The sequence below is a fragment of the Pyrgilauda ruficollis genome, unplaced genomic scaffold (genome assembly GCF_017590135.1).
Source record: "Pyrgilauda ruficollis isolate IOZ18807 unplaced genomic scaffold, ASM1759013v1 scaffold13, whole genome shotgun sequence".
Taxonomy (NCBI): domain Eukaryota; kingdom Metazoa; phylum Chordata; class Aves; order Passeriformes; family Passeridae; genus Pyrgilauda; species Pyrgilauda ruficollis.
Window position 1 is genome coordinate 7,331,566 of NW_024511432.1, and position 14,354 is coordinate 7,345,919.

The following is a 14,354-nucleotide window of genomic DNA, read 5'->3' on the forward strand; positions in this document are numbered from 1 at the left end:
TGCACATATGTGCACCCTCTGTATAAAGACAGACATACAAAGTGGGAAACTGGTGGTGCACTGGGGTAGTACACTAAAGTCTCTGATTCTGTAAACTTGAATTCCTAATTTTATAAAAAGGGGAACTGAGTCTGGTTCCATTTTTGAGTCCCCACAGGTTACACTTCAGACTACCCCACGGTTTGGCACAGTGCACTTTTAAGAGGCAGTCTCTGCTGAAGGAACCCCAGGACTGGAAAACGAGGCATAAAATGTGTCAAGACCAGGTGCAGAGGGAGAGTGTGAGCAGTGGCCTTGCTGCCTCCTTGGAATTAGCCAATACTGTTAGTCCTGTACTCTCATGACTACTACGAGTTTTGCTATTTGCAAAATCAGATCTAAGTACAAGTTCTGTTGTTTACTGTAGCTAACTAAGCAAGTACCAGAAGCTGTGCAGACTGAGATTTCTAATTTAGATCTATTCTGATTTAGCTCAAGCTGATTCACAGCAAGTGTAAACTAAACCAAAACAAGAGCGTCCTCAGGAGTCTGTGGGCAGCATAACTAAAACAGGTTACTTAATGGAGTACATCTAATATTGGGTTAACTCTTCTTAACACAGGGGATTTGTAATACAAGAGGAAATAAAACTAAACTAGAACAGGAAATAGGCAGAAGAAACTAAGTGAGGGTTAAAACAGAAGGGGTCTCATTGTTCTCCCAACAACACAAACCCTCTGAAATTAAATCCCTAAAAAATGCCAAGTCTAATTATGGACCTGATTCTCAGGTTTTCATTATTTTTGTTAAGGTTACAGAGGCTGGGTAGGTCAGGTCATGGGAACAAGATGGCAGAGGGGAGCCCCACATTTGAAGAGCTTAATGGAAAGAACTTTGATTCAGGTGGCAAGACCCCCATTCAAGTCTGTGGGTGCATAACAAATGGAGAATCATGTCTCACAGACATCAAAACAGCCTCTGTTCCTGGGAAGCAGTTACCTAAGGCCAAGAGTCACGGTTCTATTCTCTACTCTCCTTCTGGCCCCGTTCCACTTCCCCTTTAAGCGTACTGATTCCTTTAGAAAATGGTCAGGTTATTCTGCCTTATCAGTCATTCACTGTTCTACACCTTTTTCCCCCCAAATGTCACTTATGTTTATTTTTACTCTATATCTAGCATGCATTTTACAATTCATTTCCCACTTACCCTTTCTAGCTAAGGCAGAATGTTGGCTCTGGTGTTACCAATGCTACTACAGGAATCTATTCACTCTACTGTAACATACATATCCCATACCATAATTCAGAACTGTCCCACACATGGGAAAGAAAAGACATTACAGGGAAACTATTTCTTCTTAAGGGAATAGGTTGCATTTAGAAAGCTGAAGGCCTGATTCTGGAGTCATCATTCAGACAAAAGAGTTCATAATTTCAGTGGGAACACAGCTGAAATAAGGGTGGGACTGTGTTCTTGAAGTCTCAATTCCAAATCTTAATTATCCTTAAATCAGACAGGAAGATACTGGTCTGCAAATTGAAGAGTTGTTTGGTTTAAGGTCTACCTGTACTGACAGAAGGGTTTCCAGTCCCAGGAGGCTTTGGCTGGGCCTGGTTGTGCCCTCCCTTCCCTGCTGCCAGGTTTCTCTGCCCGGTTCCTCTCCGGTGCATGCAGTGCGGGCGCATGCGGCTGCTGCGAGCACGAACTACAACTGTCACAGGCTAAAGAAAGAGAAAAAGCTGCGGCTTCGTAGTTAGACAAAGAAATGATGCAAAAATCCATTGAGCAGCACTAACTCACAGACTAAGTACAAACTAAATTGTGCTATATATTAGTATAAAAACATGTTTTAGTAAGAATGGCACTGGTTCAGAAGGAATTAGGACTTCCATCTTGGTTCCGTTCGGTCCACAGTGAAAGCATTGTAGTACAGGCCTGCCCTGTTGCCTGAGCCACTTGTGACAGTGGCTTTTGGCCACAGCCCCTTCCATTTATTCCCTTTTTAGGTCCACATTGTTAGTACTTTCTGGGAGTAGCCCAGGTCAGGTCTGGTCATCTTTCCTAACGTGGCACCAGAATAGTTCGTTCTTATCCTCTGATATTTTTGAAATATCATTCATGTTTCCCTCTTTTAACCTGTCAGAGCTGGTCAGTTTAAGGGTCATCCTCTCCCGTAGACACCATGAGACGCATTGCTACTGGAAGGTGGTCAGTCAGCCCTGCCAGCTGGGTGATAAAGCTGAACTCTTCCACTTCCTGCAGAAGGAGAACAAAAGTAAGATAAGGAGCTGAAAAATCAGTCTGTCATTCCCCACATCAGAACTCAGCCTCTTTGAACTACCTTAGTGTATTATAGAGGTGTGGGAGCAGCCTGGTTTGGCTGGGCTGATGGGGAGCTGCCACTCAGGGCATGGCAGCGTGCTGCAGAGGGTGAGGTGAGCCACTCGTGCAGCTCAGCTGTCTGGATGAAATCTGCTGCACCTTTTCTTTCCATTTACAGTAACATCTCTGTTGTTCCAGACAGACTCATCTACAGTGCTGCAGTGGGTGGTCCATGTGCAGGGTATGGTAAATATAGATGTGAATGAGCTCCTTGTTTTCATCATGGAACTTTGTAAGGCAAGGCCCTACACTAGGAAGCAGACTGCACCCTACAAGTTTTCTCTCTGGGTACTCCCTCATATTAGCTTCTGCCTACATTCTGCAGAGTTGTAACTTAGGTAGGTTTATATAGGCATAAAATAACATCCAGACACTTGAAAACATTAAAAAATATTCAGATTTCAGGCACAGGAAAAGCATCAGGCAAAACAGGTAGGCAGAAGCTTAAAAGGAGTGAAATCAAGGTTGGTTGGTTGTTTTAGAAGAGCAGTACATCTACCAGTGCTGCTGCTGGAATCCTCAAACTCAACTTTGTTATGCACTAGCTTTACAAACATGGTACCTGCATGCAGAAGTGGAAAATAGCAAAGCAGCAGGTCCTCCCAGGAGTATGGGTGGGTGTTAATCCAAGCAGAACAGGCTGCAGTGCCATTCAGAGAAGTGTGTTGTGCAAGTTACAGCCTTTTTGGCAGCTCTGAAACTCACCACTTTCCATTCCAGGTAGAGACCTTCTTCTGTGTAGAGCATATAGTCAATCCTCCTCCCGTTTCCCTTCAGTGATGCCTTCCTCCCCTTCTGACTGGAACCATGGTTCTTGCTGGTGGGATAGACTAAGTATCCTTTCCTCCCTTCTTCACTTTCCAGCGCCCTGTTTCATTAAAAAAACAAACAAAGCACGTTTTAATTTTAAATGTTTGCTCATCCTGGCCATTTACACATTACCCAGGGTTCTCTCCAGATCCCTGGTAAGGATAATCCCAGTCCCAAAGGACTGTTAAGCCTGTAAAGCACATCTTTTTCCAAATGTGATTTCCAGTATGAGGCTGCTCTAACTGCTGACAGTGCTCTTAAAGCCTCATGGCAGGCTTGGTATCACTGGTGCTGTCCTGGAGCTCCCTTGGAGCCAGGACAACAAACACTGAGAGGGGAGCCTGCTATCAGTGCTGTAAGGCAGCTCAGAGCCCCTCTGTTGATTTCCAGTGTTGCTGAAACTGGCAGAGGATGAAGTTGTTTCCTGGATTGCTTTAGTACAAACCTGAGCACTTTGATACAAACCTCTCCATTCTGATGAGACCAACTCCTGAAATTACAACACCCATCCTTACAGACAGGGTATGGGTGAGGGCTGGTTTGCAGGAACACACATCTGGACACATGGTGGGTGGTTTTGAGCAGGTTTCAGCATCAGATTACTGTGTCTTGGATCCCAAGCTCTTCCTTCACTAGAAATGACAGCCTAATTTACTTGATTCCTGTCTGTGATACTGCAAACTCCTCCACATGGAGGAGTTACTCAGCAGGTGTGTTAGCACTGCCCCCACCCTGCAAGGAGATTACCCAGCCCAAGGCCACATACAGAGGCACTCAAAACTGAAAATTGGTTTTCTAGGTACCAATCTTGTGTTCAAGGAAATAAGATGCTGCTCTCCCATTAAAATACCTATTTTGGGTGCTTAAACATTACCTGTAGGTTTTAAGCAGAAGACTATTAAGGCCCTGAGCAACTCAATCTAACTCTGGACTGAGCCCAGCTTTGAACATGACCTTGGACCACGTACCCCACAAGGGTCCCTATCACTGTTTTTACAGTAATCCTGTGCTGTTCTGTGCTGTTTTGCTGTTGTGTTGGATTTTGAGGGAAACTTGTTTTACCCTCCTGTGTTCTATTTAAAAGCTCTGCCAAAGGAGCAGCGAGGGGAGCAGCCCCAGCCGTGCGAGCAAAGCCGGACTGGACGTGCTCGTGCCGGGGTTTGTGCCCAGGTGACATCAAGTCCAGCACAGGTGAGTGGCACAGCCCACACAGACAGGGGCTGCTCAGGCTGTGGTTTTGCTGAATCTGCCTTAAAACACAAACTTTCAAAACTACCTCCTCAAAAATCTCCTTGCTTTACTCACCTGCCCTAACCTGAGCTCAGGGTTCTGTGGTTTCCCTTGCAAGAGTTGATTTTGCCACTAAGCTGCATCATCAACTGCTGCAGGAGAAACAGAGCCATGAACTTGGGTCCCAGCAGGCACAAAGCCCAATTTCACCTTGGAGAAAATGATTTTTTTGATCACCTGGTTTTTAAGACTTAACTTGGATGGGTTTTTTGGGGCTGGGTTCAGGAGTTTTTTAATACACACATGTGGGAGTACAGAAAGGAGGAAAAACAAGGGACAAGCACTCACGGTATGTTTTAATGTGTGAGATTCAGAGGGTTGCTTTGTCAGATTTTGGAATTTTGGAATTACCTGAATGGTGGCAGAGGGGACCCAGCACTGGCTACAGCTGATTAGGTCTCAGTAGTATAATAATCTCGAAGTTTGGGTCAGTTGGTACGTTTCAGGTGCACTTTATGTGCTGCAGCAGGTATCAGTGACAAAACTGATCATGTAGTCATTTGATCAGAACTTTTCTTAACTCCCCTTTGGACTTAGGGAGGTATTGAAGGTTCTTAGAGCTTATGGTAATCAGTTTATGAAAGTAAGCTTTATGTGTTGTTTTGTTTTAATCATAACTTACATTAAATTAGTTTATTTTCTGCACCACATTTTGATTCTCCAAAGAGCCCTTGCAAATGATTCACTTCCTTAGATTGTTTTTCTAGGTTCAAGGAAGCAAGCTCTTTGATGGTACTGACCTCTTTCAAAAATTGTATTTATATTTGGCAAAGCTAATTAAGTAACAAAATAGAAGAAACTGCTGATTAGCTCTGCAGCACTACTGCAAAAAAAAAAAAAACCAAAACTTATTTGCCTTAGTTTAAGACATGAATTTGTTTCAGCTTCAGTTATGTCTTTTAAAAAGTCTGTGAGCGCTGGGTATTCACTTAACTGCACAAGTACTGATTGAAGGGAAATATTAATTTCAAATACATGAGGGAAGCAAATGGTAAATGTGTATGCATGTGCTGCTGCTGAGAACTTGCCCCTCTCTGAGCACAGGGGTTTGCTGTTTGTCTCTCCAGGAAGCTGACACAAGTACAGGACAGCTGGCTCAGTCATGCTGGCAGGCAAACCCTGACAATTGGAGGGAATATTTCTAATCATGACTGAGCACAACTAAACCAATTTTATCAGAATAACTGTCTTGATTCATAGGATACAAAGAAAGGGAGGATGAAATAATTGGCACTTTGTTTTTCCCTGACAGGGTTTCAGTGTCAAATACCCCAGATCTGGAGCTGAAAGCCCCATCTCTGTGTTGGTTGTGTGGTGCTGACCCAGCTGCAGTGAAGGAGCACCAAGAGCAGTGACTGCAAGGGAGCCGTAAAGCAAAACTCCCTGATCCCAAACCTCGAGGGAGCAGCTCTCATTCTGGCCAGGAGCACCTGAGCTAAGGAAGACTTTTCTCACTGGTACTGAAGCCTTTAGCCCAGCACTGTGAGCCTCTGTCCAGCAGAGGAGACTGGAAAAACTTGCATTTAAATTTTTTCTTAGCTGTGCTGTAATGTGCTCTCCTAGGCCTGCCTCTGGTCAGGGTTCAGAGATAAAACTGGCTTTATTCCAGTGTTTAACTTAAAGATAACAATCATCTCTGTGAGATGGGATTATTTGTGTGCATTTCTTGAAGCCTTTCTGAGCAGAAGCTTGTGTGGCTTCCAGGACTGTGGCAGGGCCCAAGTTGTTACATCACACTAATTAATTATTTGATAATTATAAATTACTTGCTCATTACTTGCACCAAGTCTGTTCTAGTCTGATGCTTTACATACACTGTGCTTAACACAAAAGACATAGTTAAGAACGAGTGGTTCTGCTGCTTTTATGGCCTATTTATATTAGTAATGTGAAATACTTAATTTTAGTTATAAACCAGAGAAGAGTGCTGATGAAGAAATAATTCTCTGGATAGCTGACTTTGCCAATTTAAATGTCTGTATAGCTTTATCAAGGTTTATTATGGAAAAATCTGAGAATGGATCAATTGTAGGCAGTACCCTGCTTTGCTGTGTATGTGAACAATATTTGTTAGCTAGATAGTACCCCACAGCCACTGTGCTATTTAACATTTAAATGTCTTTAAAGCCCACATTCCATTAATTGCTTTAAATTTCCTGGAATTTCGTTGCAATTTCCCTGTTTGCCAGTTCTTTGCAGAGACAGCAGGACAGGCTCCCTCAGCCTCTCATGGAAACCATGGCTCTCCAATACATGAGCACCTGCACAGAATGCACACATGCAGAGCCTGTCTCCCTGCAGAGCTGCAGAAAGAGCCAGGGGGATTTACAGTCTCATGGAGGGTTATTTCATCAGTGCAAAAGAACTATAACACATTGCAAAAAACTGAAAGCCAACTTAGCAGGCAAGAAGCCTTATGTACATTCTGCTCCCAGCACCCAGGGCTATTTTTCACTTGTCACAGCCAGAGGTGCTGTGCATGCCCAGAGGTAGCAGAAGTAATATTCTTAATTTGTTATTGATTATTTGATGGCTCCCTATTTAATCAGTCATGTATTTGTCAGAGGAACATGACTGCTGAACACAAGTAACTCTTCAGGGAATAAAACATAATACCCCAAAAGGAATTTTGTGACACATTGTCTGAAGAGGCCACTTTAAAACAAATGGTTTTGGTTTGGTTTGGTTTGGTTTTCTTAGGGGATGAAAGGTTTAGGTTTTGTTTTGGTGTTTTGTTTTTGTTTAAATGCTCCAAACCTGCTCTTGGAGTCATAAAATATAATGTTACACCCACATACAGATTTGCATTAGCAGACTTGATTGTAGAGCGAAATTACCTTATTTTTGCTTTCCAGCAACCCCTTTCACATGTACTAAAGTTATGTTTTTAATGTGTGAATAGAAATGTCTGGAAATTTTGTGATCTCTCAAATGTGCAAAGCAGGATTTGCTGTAAAAAATTTTATTTTGGATGTAAACTAAAGCCAAACCTGATGCCTAGAATTCAATTTTCTTTGTTCAAAACTGAAAGAAAACTTCAGGGTGTGGCCTCACTTAATGCATTCAATGAAGTGTCCATCTATGCCATGAAGTGTACTGTGCTTGGTGAGAATTACATCAACTTCCTATTATGGACTATTTCCATTATGTGTGTCAACAGAAACATCTGGACTGACTTCTTAATTTAAATAACTTTACCTCTGTAGTATATTTTGGTAATGCATAGTTAGAACATCTTTTATAGTTAGTCATGATGCTGAGGTATTTATTTAGCACAGCAAACTTGCCTTCATGGTAGAGAAGGTGACAAAAGGATTGTCACATTCATTAAGTGCTGCTCTAAAATGTACAAAACTTATTAATTTCTCTCCACTGGCATATTATTTAACAAACAGGTATTCAAGAAATTTATCTTAAGACTTCTGTTAATTAAGATTTTTTTGTATTTCTTGTAACTCCCCTAGCTCAAACCACAGACAGCTGTTTCTCAATGTCAAACACTCTTTAGAGGTGATGCTGCACTGGTATCACTGGAAGATCCTGAGCCATATTTTTAGTTCTGTGTGCTGTGCAGTTTAATTCCTCTCTGTATTTGTGAGCTGGTGTTTTAGGTGTACTGAACTCTGCAGTGAATGGGTAACTCAGTAGTTGTTGGGCTGGGGGTGGTGTTTTAAACTTTGTGGGGTTTTTGTCTGAGGAAAACTACATTTCCTTTTTGCTGCCTTTGCAGTGCTGTGACCTCAGAGCTGGCTGCCTGCAGACACTTTCAGACAAGCTGTCCATGCACTCTTTTTGGGAGTGCTTGGAGTTTCTTGTGCTATGGGCCTGCCCAGGTAGGACCAGCTCTGGGGACAAACAGACACTGCCTGCAGCTCTCATCTTTTCACCCCATTTGACTTAGAGAACCAGCCCCTTTTCCTGCCCCCTTTATCCTCTTCCCCAAACACCCCTGGGTAAAAATTTGATTATTTGTTTTGTTTTCAGTCCATAAAATACCTCTCAGTCTGAACATCTGAAATGTTAAACAGCAAGAAATGAACTTGCTTTTTACAGAACTGTCTAAAGCATGTGGAAAGGTTAGGAATTGCATACTTCTGTAGGTTATCTGGGGTGCACACTTCTTCATCATATAATCCTTCAGGATCCAACAGGGTACCTGTGAACAGAAAGGGAGATGTGAGTGTCCCAGCTCCTGGGATGTGCCTCTTGGGAAGCTTGCAGAGGCACAGGTGTGTGGCAGAGAGGGGACTGCTCTGAGAGCAGTGTGTTCACTTCTCTCCAGACCTCCCTACCACCTGACACCTTGCAAATGTCTCCACACTTCCATTTCCTCAGCCCCCATGATTCTAATGACTTTCTCCTACCACAGAGTAAAGCCTCATTATTAAAAAGTTCTACTTAACTTTAGTATCTTCACAGTTATTAAAGCCTCTCTGGAGAAAGTATTAATTCCTGTTCTAAAACTTCAGTGAGTTCAACTGAGTCTCACCAGGTATTAATATCTCAGAGTTCCAGGAAATCTTTTGTAACACAAATCTTACAAATTCATGGAGTTGATTTGCTTTGTTACATCCTCACTGACAGTATTTATTGAGCACCAGATGGAACACTGAGCAGAAGCTGCAGGCTTTCACTGCATGCACAAAGTACAGAAACAATGAATTGGCTACCTTCCCCTTCAAGTAATGTAGAGATTATTTTAAAGGTAGAATATTTGGGGAAGGCATTCAGGTAGCTTGATGCACAACTTCTAGAATGTGGAATGCAGTTCAAGATCTCTGTTTGGTGCTTAATTATCATTCCACAACATATTCTTAAGGTCTATAAAATTTATGGTATAGAAATACCCCTTATAAATATTTGTCCTCCACCAAACTCTTACTGCTGGTCAGCTGAAGCAGCTGCTGCTTAGGGCAGGCTGTGGGTGGCAGAAGGGAGGTGCTCCCACACTGAGAGCTGGAGAAGTCTTACCGATTGCCCAAGGCTTGTCCTCCCCAGGACCAACTCGACACGGGTCTTTGTAGTGTGTAAACAGAGAGTGCTGTTGCTCCAGCTTGTCCTCTGCAGGGAAAAAACAACCCAGGAAAAGGCACATCAGGTCCTGGTTGTGAACCTGTGCACAGCTCTGTGTTCTGCCACAACACCAAACCCTCATTTTCCCTCAGCAGGAGAATCCTAAATACAAAAGTTTGATTTGAGTCACTTCAGCCACAGCTTTACTGCACAGCAGGGTCTTGCCTCTGTCAGAAATTCCAGCAAATGCTTGCTATTAACAGTGCTTTCCTATGCTTTCTTACAAAGTCTTTTCAGTGGAAGATATTTTTGGTAGTTTTCAGCTCTGAGCTGAAGTAAAAAGTTTTTCAGTGTATCTCCCCCCTCTGCCGCTGCCATTGTTTGCTTACACAGTACAAAACACTTGTTGAGATAAAACACCCAGAGGAGAGCTGGGCTGGCTTCCCAATGGCAAAGGCAATGCCTGTTTGTGGGCATATTCACTCATCTCAGGAAGTTTGAAGATAAAACCTTATGCTTTCTTTGCTCCAGAAGAATTCACTGACTGAATGTTTTCCAAGCTATAACAGATCAGAGAAAGGAGAGGCAATTGATAATTTGCTTGGGATGTTATCTACAGCATTAAAGCCATTCTAAACATAATCAGCATGACTATCAAACTTTAAATTAAATTCTTCCTACTTGCTACTGTGCTCCTTGCATTGAAAGCACATCAAGCTCCAAGGATCATTTGGTAAGAAATCCCACACAGTTAAATCTCAGTTACCTGAGACTTACAGAAAACTGCACACACCAGCATTTCAGACCCTGAGCAAACCAGCAGGTTCCAGTTCTGTGAGTGCTGCTTATCAGCACAATCGCCACAGCTGGGAAAGAAACTGGAACCTGAAAGTGCCAACAGCTACAATTCCACTGTTAAATGGCAAAGAAACCACAAACAGCTCCTGAAAACTTCCTCACAGCACTTACAGCTTTTACAAGGCTAAAACATCTTAGCAACACTTGAAGGCTCTCTCTTGGGAGAATATTCACCTGAGTTTGGAGCTGCTGCTGTTGTGTATTTGTCACTGTCTATGCCAAGAGCACGTGTGAAAATGGGAAATAAAGTCCAAAACAAAACTCTGAACTGTGAGCTGTGTCTCTTAAGAGTCCAGCTCACACACCAAGGATCACATCAAATCTCCTCATGTAAAATGCTGGTATTGCCAAGGAAGAAGCTGCTGATCTCTGGCTGAACACAAAGGTGGAGTGAAGCAGTGCTGTGCTCACAGCTGTCGGCTCATTTGCCATTTTGTTATTCAGAGTCTTTAGTGCAGCTGACTGACAGTTCATCTGCCTCATTACATCTTCCCAGCTAGCTCTCAGTCTTGAGAACATCCTCAGAACTGCAAGGAGAGTGAAAAACTCATTTTTCAGGGAATCCTGGACTTGTAGCAGATGATTGGAAGACTGACCCTCCCGAAGTTCTGCCACGTGGCCAACACAGAGAATGGCTCTTTCTGTCTGAGCAGCCAACTGGTTTGTTTAAAGTTTATGGAAAAGTAGAAGATTAAATCTTTGCCATTTTTCATTTCTCCAGGTTTTCCCTTGTTGTATCATATGTCTACAGAATCTCTCTCAAAACCAAGATAGATTAAAAAATTATTAATTTACAACTGTGGGACTGACCATGACAAGTCACAGCTAATGACACGAAACTTTGCCCATCTGATTGGAAGTCTTTTTTTCTTATTCTAAAAGGTTTAAAAACATAATAGACTTTTACACAAGTCAGTCCAAAGCAACATAACAGTAAAGAACTTTCTGATAACATTCCCACTAAGTGTGAATTCCCTGTACAAATGTTGCCATAATGTTCTGTAAAGCTGGAGGAGAAAACTGAGTTGCAGGAAATTTGTCATAAGCATAAGGTCACTCATGGACCTAAAGATCTTTGAAAACTGTACTGTCAATATAACTAAGAATAGAAGCTTGGTATTCACTGAAACATTAATTAGCTGTTGTATCAGTCTGTGGAGTGGGGAAGGATACAGAAAATCACAAAGAGAATTACAGGAAGCTAATTATTGCTTTAAAAAAACTTAAGATACTCAATTAACCTATAATGCTAGCAAATGTCCCTAAAACAATGAGTAATGTAAAAAGGGAGGAGAGAACTTTAAAACATTACATTAATCTTGCTTAGTACATATGGAAAGAAAGCAATCTGAAAATGAAATTTTAAAAAATAGGCAGCTTAATTCCAGTTTCCAGGCTGGGTGCATTTTAAAGGGGAGGGCGATGTAAATATGCATCAGAGATAGCAAAGATAAAATTAATTTTTATAACCCATTTTTCAGTCCTCTTTAGCAGTAGTTTACAGCTATTATTTGCAAAAGCAAATGGTTATTTTTGCTTTGTCATTAAAAAGACAGCTCAGAATTGCATTAATTATGCTCTGTGCTTCTTGTGAAAGATCTTGGGTAGAGTGCCAACATTTCTCAGGTGGAGAGCGCTAACCATATGTTCTACCTCACAGCTTCACTCCCATCTCTCTCCTGGTGCTGCAGAGCCCATTCACTCTCCATTTGTGATCTGACTGGCCAGTCTCCCATTTCGTTTGCAGCAGCTTGTTTATTTCCTTGATGGACACCTTTGCCTGCAGGCGACTCCATCCAGCCAACAATATGCAAGTGGGATGGTCAGATGGCAGCAGATGTGTCTGTTTGTGTCCCCAGCTCTGCCTTGCCCGGTGCTGCTGCAGCTCCTCAGCCTGTGGGGCAGCTTGGGCAGATGGAGAGCTGCTATTGACCAATTCCTTCCTCAAAACTCACTACCTCTGCTGCATTATTCTGCACCCTGAGATGTGTTTGTCTGACTGCAGCATTCTGTGGCTGCTGCCACTCACTCTCCAGGGAGAGCACGGGCCAGCACTGGGCCCATTCCGAGTTTGCTTTGGAGCCTGAGTTGTGATGGATTTTCTGTTTGTACATATGAGCTAGAAATGAGTGAGAGAAGGGCTGGGGTTTGGGCTGGTGGTGTCTTCTACCAAACTTTGCTAAAATCCTCCATTTCGTGTGTCTTGACACAAGTAATGAGATTAGAGATAACAGTTTGGGGTTTTTTAGCTCAGACAGTGCTTTTTGTTAAAATTGCTTCTGGTACAGGTGTTGCTCTCTATCTCAGTTACCTGAGACTTACAGAAACTACAGAATCCACTGTGTGTTGTTGCCCAATTCACCTGTTCATCCACAAACCCTGCTCTGAACTGCTGAATCCCACTTTGGGTGGGATTTGGCTGCAGCCTGAGCTGCCCTGGGCAGTGTCCCTGTGATGAGCCCCTCCCTGTGCCTGCCCCCTGCTCTCTGTGTGGCAGCAATTCAGTGGTGGCCCCTCAGCCCAGCCTCTGATCCATGTGCCAGCTCCAGCCCAGCAGGGAGCTCTGCTGAGTGCCTGGGCTGGACAGAGCAGGGAGGCACAGAGGATACACAGACACAACACTCTCTGTCCCACGTTAGCAGTTTAACTGTTACACAGCATAATATTCATGTTTGGAAAAAGCTTCCATCTCTGTGAGCTCACCACCCACTAATTAGGGTTTTGTGGATTTCTTTTTCTAGTACCCTCAGCATCCAATTAAAAGAAAACAACAAATCTCTTGAAATAAAAAACTCAAAAGTACATAGCATCAGTTAATTTTTTTTTCCAAGACTGATTCAGCAAAGTCGAATTCTCTCTGCGGTATTAGACTCCTATGTCTGTATATATGTACTACCAAATTAATTTTAACTGCATGAATTTACTAATTTTTCGCCACAAAAATCCCATACATGTCTCTCATCAGTAACTAAAACTGTTGAACAGTAAATGTCTACCTAATTCAAATAAAGCTAAACCACTGGATCTGTCCTCATTATTGCTACCACAAGTGACAAATTATTGCTCCTTAAAACCCATCATGCTTAATAATTCCACAGACCTCATGGCATGAGCCAAGGGGAGTAGCTCACACTCAAAGCTCATACCTATTTTAGAAGTGTCTGCAGCAATTAAGTTTTCCTAGCAAAAGCCAGTCATAATTTATTATATAGTCATATACTGCTATAACCCACAGGGATCAAGGACATTTCTATTCCTTTTCAGGACTGGTAGACACTGGGAAAAGGCAAATCTCATCTTACCAGAGGAGCAATTATCAAAGTTGAGATCTCCACAGAGTACATCAAAAGCCACCAGCTCCTCTGGATTGGCTGTACTGGAGGAGGAGGTAGATTTTCTGAATTCAGACAGCCAATCTTGAAGCATATCCAGTTGCTCACATCGAACAGTTGTGTCTCCTGTAGCAAACAAACAACCAAAACAAGGAGTAAGACCTCCTGTTAGAATGTTACTCAGCCCCATATGAGTTGCTGAGCTATTGGCAGACATCCTGAGAAAAAGGCTGCAAGATAAGAAATGGTGTGGCCAGAAGGGCACTCATAGTGCTGAGCCTGTTAGGAGCTCCATTAGGACTCACACTTCTTGGTGATTTGAAGTGTGTCCTTCTGGAGCCAGGCATGTCTGAAGAAATGAGAGAAGTTCCCTGTGCTGCAGACAAGCACCCAAAACAATGATGTTTCTTGTCGTAGGAGAATCCTATGCACTATGTTTATAATCAGTAATTCAGAGCTAAAATCCTACTTCAGATAGAACTAGACAGTATGATCTGGGGTAAATCATTTGATCTTGCTTTGCTTCCTAATTTTTAAGAAGGAAAAGTTTAGCTTTCAAGTGTAAATAGTAAATACACATCAATGGTACATTCAGCTTACTTGTACTGTAATAGTCCATCTGAGGGAAGGTCAGCCTGTTTATGGTCAAGAGGAGAATGCCTAAACTGGAAGTATTTTTTCACATTTTT

General features: G+C 42.5%; 1 protein-coding gene across 1 annotated transcript in view; it reads right to left on the reverse strand.

Moving 5' to 3' along the window:
• Positions 1 to 2,134: 2,134 nt before the first annotated feature.
• Positions 2,135 to 14,354, reverse strand: part of SMPD3 (sphingomyelin phosphodiesterase 3) — a 31,066-nt gene continuing 18,846 nt past the window's right edge. The window contains exons 3-7 of the mRNA XM_041459006.1: positions 13,636 to 13,791; positions 9,434 to 9,523; positions 8,555 to 8,618; positions 3,068 to 3,230; positions 2,135 to 2,236 (exon numbers count right to left, since the gene is read on the reverse strand). Coding sequence (XP_041314940.1) covers positions 2,135 to 2,236; positions 3,068 to 3,230; positions 8,555 to 8,618; positions 9,434 to 9,523; positions 13,636 to 13,791 — 575 coding nt within the window. The remainder of the gene's footprint in view (positions 2,237 to 3,067; positions 3,231 to 8,554; positions 8,619 to 9,433; positions 9,524 to 13,635; positions 13,792 to 14,354) is intronic.